The sequence below is a fragment of the Hipposideros armiger genome, unplaced genomic scaffold, assembly GCF_001890085.2.
Source record: "Hipposideros armiger isolate ML-2016 unplaced genomic scaffold, ASM189008v1 scaffold_685, whole genome shotgun sequence".
Taxonomy (NCBI): Eukaryota; Metazoa; Chordata; class Mammalia; order Chiroptera; family Hipposideridae; genus Hipposideros; species Hipposideros armiger.
Genome location: NW_017732035.1, coordinates 943,880 through 950,068, shown reverse-complemented (window position 1 = coordinate 950,068; position 6,189 = coordinate 943,880). Strand labels below are relative to the sequence as shown.

Sequence of the window (6,189 nt, the reverse complement as noted above, 5' to 3'; positions counted from 1 at the left end):
CTCCAGACAGCCTTTGGTTTACAGAAAGGCAGCGTTTCCGTGGCTGTTAATTTTGTGCTACTTTATACTTGAAATTCCTAGTTTTCTGTCTTTTTTTAAATAAAGGCTAAAAGTATATAAAAGAAACCCTGAGATGAATTCCGGTTACTAGAGAAAATTCTGGCAGGTGTCTGGGCAGCATCAACCTTGAGGTGACTGTCACCCTAACTGGTCCCTGCCTTCCTCTGCTGTGGTCACAGGACCCGGGCTGCCAGTCAAGCAGGAGGAGTGGTTTTTTTAAAGCAGCCATTATGAGCTAAAGTGCCCGCCTCACCTAGGAAATGCGGAGCAAGGCCGTGCTGGGCTCGGCTGGCCCTGAGTCATGGCGATGGCCACAGAGAGGAGTGCAGCCCTGTCCAGGCTGGACCGTCGGCCACACTGGCCTCAGGGCCACCGGAAAGAGAACCGCCCATGGTCACAGTTTTGCTATTCCCTGGGGCAAATCTTGGAATTTGTATTAAGTATTGAGTAGCCGTGTGCATGGGGCAGCAGGGCCCTCGAGTGCCGGCCACGTCTGTGACGCAGAGGGGGGGCCGCCCTGCGCCTTCGTGTCCTTCACAATCAGGCCCCCGCAAGAACGGGCGTGTCGTCACCGACCTCCCGAGGGCACGGAACCAACCGCACTTTGTCCCCTGGCCGACTCCCACTGACCCAGTTTGCAGAAGGCGTGAGAAGAGACCCTTCTCTGGAGGGCGGTGGTCACAGTGGAAACAGACCCGTGTCCCCGGCACACTCATGGCCCTGTGTTCCCTCCCTAGCCATCGCCATGCTGAAGGACAAGGAGCCGGGCTCCTTCATCGTCAGGGACAGCCACTCCTTCCGAGGCGCCTACGGCCTGGCCATGAAGGTGGCCACCCCCCCGCCTTCTGTCCTGCAGCTGAACAAGAAAGGTAGGACCCCGGGGCTGACGTGCGCGTCCCCTGTGCGTCGGTCTGCGTCTGCTCCTGACAGTGGTGGCTGAGAACCGCGCTTGCAGGCTTTCCCTGCGGCTGTGGTGTTTTCAGGTATATTTCACTAAGCATTGTCCTTATTCAAGAAGACCTCGATTATTTGTAAACGTTATTTCTTTATTGCTTGGAATAGCTGATCCGTTTCACTGTTCAGGTATCAGGACAATAGTACAGGGCTCCGCGGAGGCGTCATGTCCGTTTTCAGCCCGTCCACCTCTGTCCCTTCCTCCCCGTGGGACCACGTGTGATCATCTCCTGTGTCTTCTCACGGACGGTCTGCCCAGGGCCGGCTGTGTGCCTTCCCCATCCTTACGTACAGGGAGCAGGCTGCACACACCAATCTTGTGCCTGTTCCCAGTACGGTGCTGTGACGGATTAAAGCGAGGCTAAGGGACCTGCAGTCATTAGAGTGTCCCTTCCCAGCAAGGGCAGTGCCTTCCTCCTCCTTGACCCTCGCACTGCATAGAGGGCAAAGGTTAGCCAACCGCGTGTAGAGCCATTCAGATCCTCCCTACGCTTCTCAGTGCCTGTGTCATGAGCTGTGACCGTGTACAGCCATGTTGGCGATGCCTAATGCACAGGTGGCATCACCATGAAGCAGACACACGTGCACCACGGTCTGGGAGACGCCTGGCGGGCAGCCCCATGCACGGCCCTTCCCGTGTGCTTTGAGCCCTCCCACCATTATTCCAGTGGCCCCACATTTGGCCACATGAAGCCTTTGAGCTGGCCTGTGTCCTGTGCTGTCCCCATTAGTCCATGAGCACGGCCGAACGTGTGGCAGGCTCACTCTGCACTTCCCTGCCCAGCCTCCGCTTGGTCTGCTCACCAGGAGGGGCGGCTACAAACAGGTCTGATCCCTCCGTGTGCTCTGTACTACCGGGTGTCACCGCTTTCTGCAGTGACCAGACCTAGGGAATGTATCATTTCTAAAAGTCCCTGTGCTCTCGCTGACACCGCCTGTTCCAACGTGGGATCACGAGGCCCTTTCTCGCCCTGTCGCTCAGCAACCAGCTTGATCCCAACAGCAGACTTCCTGCCTTCCGTGGCCCCCAGTGTTCACAGAAGGGTTCGTCAGCTCACCCATGCCGCCCCCGGCAAGAAGCCCAAGTGAAATGTGGAATGAAGGGTTTTTATACTAATCACCAAAATACGAATCCCTGAACACTCTAGTTTTGCCTACTTTCAACCTTACATGAGAAAACGAACGCGGTGTGTCGGATGCTAGGTTTTCGGTTTCTTCTTTTGGGCTCACCCTGCCTTCCTGCCTTTCCCACCACTGTGCCTCAAACTAAGAAAACGGACAAGACTTTTGCCGTCTTTCCTCTAAATAGCGAGTGTGGGCGGATGTCACAGGTCACATGGCTCCTGCTATGGGCACTCAGGCTCCCCAGGAGTGGGGGAAGTCAGAGTAAGACGGGCTTGGTTTTTACAGACAAGACGCTCAGAGGCCTCACTCATGTTCTGTGCTGCCCGGACCTGAGGCCTCACTCAGGTCCGTGATGAAAGCTCAGCTTAAAGCTCCCTGGAGAAAATGGGGGCGTTAAGCCTTGAGGAATGTGAGACTTGCCTGTCAGGGTCAGGCCTCAGGCTGGGCTGAGGGTTTTCAGGAAGCGCAGATGTCCTGTGAATGGAAGGGGCGGGGCGGGGCAGGAGGGGCCTCAGGACGCAGCACAGAGCCCAGATCTGTGGGGACTGTCCTTGTCTGGAAGTGAAGGGGGCGAGGCTTTGTGCACACAGGTAGGACAGGTGAGCCTTGTCAGGTGGGGTCTATGAGCGCCCAGAATTCCAGCCTGAAAAGCCCCGCCATGCACACACCTCTTTGGAGTGGAAATGGGGCTTTTGCAGCTGAAGGGCTGTGTGGGGCCTGACGGAGGGGGGCCTCGGGCGTCCGTTCCAATTAGGGACATGCTGAGTGATGACTGCAGCAGGACAAGTCCAGGATGGGACGTCTGTGGGTCTGTGGGGATGACGCAGCGTGTAGGGGTGCAGAGTGACCTCTTGGAAGCTGTCACCTCCTGGGTTCCAGCTGAAAGTTTAAAGCAAGGCCAGAAAACGGGTTTTTTGCATGCATTATCTTTGGAAATACAGGGGGGAGATAGCGAGGGGTGGGGACCAAGCCCAGTGCAGCAGATCCTGCCATCAGGGTTCTGGTATGGCGGGTGCTGGAAGCCACGGCAGACGTCCCCATGGAGGGTGCAGAGCAGGGCAGAGAGCACCNCCGCCGGACCCACCGTGTTCACCCAGGAAGGACCCCGGGCTGCACAGCGGGGCCTGGGCGCCGGCGCCACCTGTGGTGTTGGGCTGGCGCCTGGAGGGGGACACGGAGTCGGGGGGCTGTGGCTTGTCCGTCCTCCAGCCCAGAGCCCCTGCCTCACCTCAGCCTGTGTCCCCGTCCCCGCAGCTGAGACTTGTCCCCGCAGCAGGCGTGCAGCTGCACGGTCCCTGCCGTGCTGCCCCTTTCACGGGGCTTCCTGCTTGTTCAGAATAACTGATGTTTTTTAATGAAATGCATTCATTTGCAATTTAATGATGAGCCATTTCAAATGATAAGAATAAGACCCCGGCACCGTCCAGCACCACTGGCCAGCTGTTTGCTCCCGCCTTCTAACTGCGCGCTGCGGGCATGTGCTGCACTGTCCTGGTAATGGTGTCCCGCTGTCTTTGTCATTTGCTCCTGGCAGTCATCTTCCCCAGGACACCCTATCCCTGCCCCAGGGTGGGACTTTGACCTTCTATTGGGTTGTCGGAAAAGTCACGATGCATTTTTGCAACGAAAACCAGAAAACATATGTCATGACTTTTCCGACAACCTAACAGATCCTGGGAGGTGAGCGCTAGCAATACGAACGCCTTTCACAACGCCTGGTTTTAAATTCTGTTTTGCAGATAATCCAGGCGATAAGCATGTGAGCTTTGTGCAGGACACCTCCAAGTTCTGGTACAAGGCGGACATCTCCAGAGAGCAAGGTGCGTGGCAGACGGGGCTCTGAGTCCTGCGTGCGGCGGGGCCTGGGGGCACGTCAGGGCGCCGCTCCCCGGGACAGCTGAGTGTTACGCGCCTGGGGAAGCGCCGCGACCTCTAAGTTTCTGTAGGAAGAGTGGGTCCCAGTGAGGGCGCTGCTGAGGAACGGGTGTGGCTGCGTGCTTTCTGAGGGCAGGGCGTCATTGCCGCCAGCCACCTGACGGTGTGGCTGGTAATGACTGTGGATTGTGAGCGAGGGGCGGGAAGAAGGACAGACGTCCCTCCAGCACCATTGCATCTGCTCTTGGGAAACCCAAGCTGATGACAAGCTTCCTGGGGGACTGAACAGACACCTCACACGCACGCGTGCCACCTGCGTCTGCTGCAGCCTCGTGGCGGCTGGGAAAATTTGAAGTCACCCACAGTTTTGAGCAGCTAAGTCACGTGACACTGGTCACTGGAACTCGAAGAGGTTTCTGAGAGGGAGGCTGGCCAGCCGATGGAGCGGTGGTCCCTCTGGGGCAGCCCTTGGGCAAACAGCCGTCATTCCTTTAGCAGACCTCGTTTGTCCCCGAGACATGCTGGCCTCCACTCACAGGCAGCTGCTGTCCCCCCAGCAGCCATGACAGACATGGCCTTCTGGGGGGCTCGTCACTTCCGGGAAGTCCCTCAGAGAGGAAAGTGTGTCGCTGGCCCAGGAGCATGGGACACATGGCCAAGGCACAGGAAATTAAGTTCCCCCCAGGAAACGGTGGCGGTGGCATGGGTCTGGGAAAGGGGGCGGCAGTAAACCGCCCGCCGTGGTCCCCACGCAGCCCATGGGCTGTTCTGTGCTGTGACCTCGACCTCGGGAAGAAAACCCTCAAGCTTGTCCCAAGGAGGACTTCTCAGACGTGCCTGGACACCAAGGGTTAAGTGGCTGCAAACAGCACAGCCCCACTTCCTCACTGAAATTCTTCTGTTCAATTAAGTAGATAATAAAAATGGCGAGAATGTGCATTTCTGCCCACGAGCTCAATGAGACGATTGTCATCTCACACAGGGGACCGCAGTGGGAGGGGCCCCCCTCTCCCTCAATTGGCCTTTGTGGCTGTGCCCGGCACCATGACCCGGGCTCCACGCCTGTCCCCTCCCTGCTCTGGTCGCAAGAACCCCCATGACTGTGGCCCCCAGCTCCAGCACCTGGGCACCTCGTCCAGCCAGACAGACTCTGAGAAGTGCTGGTCGAGCACTGTATTCTAGAAGTTTCCATGTGGACCCTCCACTGGCTCAGCCTTTCACACCGGGCTGCTGGGCTGGGCTGGGCCAGGCTGCCCCCTTCTCGACGGGACAACACGGGCTCCCACTTTGGAAACACGCGGGCTTGGCTTGAATGGCCAGGTGACTCCCACGGGTCGCAGGTGACAGCCTGAGGGTGGATGGCGAGGTGCTGCGTGGGAGGCACCGTTGCTGGCACCTGGTAGGCGCACAGTAGGCAGTAGGAGTTGTGTTGTCATTTGCCTAATCTTAGCCACACATTTAAAAGGCCTCTGTGGGTGGAGCTCGTCTCGGAATAGCTGCCTTGTGCCCTGGGCGCTGAGCTGTCCATCTGAACTCTGAAAGCGTCACTTCCTCACTTTCTAGACGTTTTATGGGGAGGACACCCACGCAGACGAATGTCCTGTGGGCGTGACAGCTTCTCCAAGGAGCAGAAAGCTGCCCGTGGGTTTTGTTTCGGTTTTGTGTTCACTGTTAGGATGTGCCTTTTGCTATAAAAGCTGCGGTGAAGTTTCTGGAAGACACGGGAGGGAGACTCTGGGAGCCTCTCCGGGAGCATGATCGCCCCGTGTTCCTGTGGGAAGATTTATTCCTCGGGATGCTTCCAGGCGAACATAAAAGGTCTCCGGGTGAAAAGGGCTACGTGGAATTGTCCCCTGCAGCCGCCCCAGCCTGTCCGCTGGCCCCGAGAGCGCCGGTGGCCTGCCCTCCACGCGGCAGCGCGCGCGGGGCGCGGCTCCTGCGGGACGGGACGCCCACGGGCTCTTCCTGGAACCTCAGCGCGCACTGGCTCATTTTCTTTTGCAAAGAACAAGAGTCGAGCATTGTCCCCACGCTGCCTTCCATGGGGACGGGGAGGCCGTCTAGCGCCCAGGCGGCCCTGACGTCTCGGGATGCAGCCTGGGGCCCGAAGGAGCTGGAGCTGACCGGCCTCCCTGGGCTTGGGGCCAAAGGCAGGGCAGGGGCAGGGGGGCGGGG

The 6,189-nt window shown here is 58.4% G+C and overlaps 1 protein-coding gene across 1 annotated transcript in view; it reads left to right on the top strand.

The window, feature by feature from the left end:
- Positions 1-6,189, top strand: part of TNS3 (tensin 3) — a 142,513-nt gene that overhangs the window by 120,533 nt on the left and 15,791 nt on the right. Inside the window, exons 21-24 of the mRNA XM_019626569.1 lie at positions 794-965; positions 3,879-3,959; positions 4,997-5,187; positions 5,690-6,164. Coding sequence (XP_019482114.1) covers positions 794-965; positions 3,879-3,959; positions 4,997-5,187; positions 5,690-6,164 — 919 coding nt within the window. The remainder of the gene's footprint in view (positions 1-793; positions 966-3,878; positions 3,960-4,996; positions 5,188-5,689; positions 6,165-6,189) is intronic.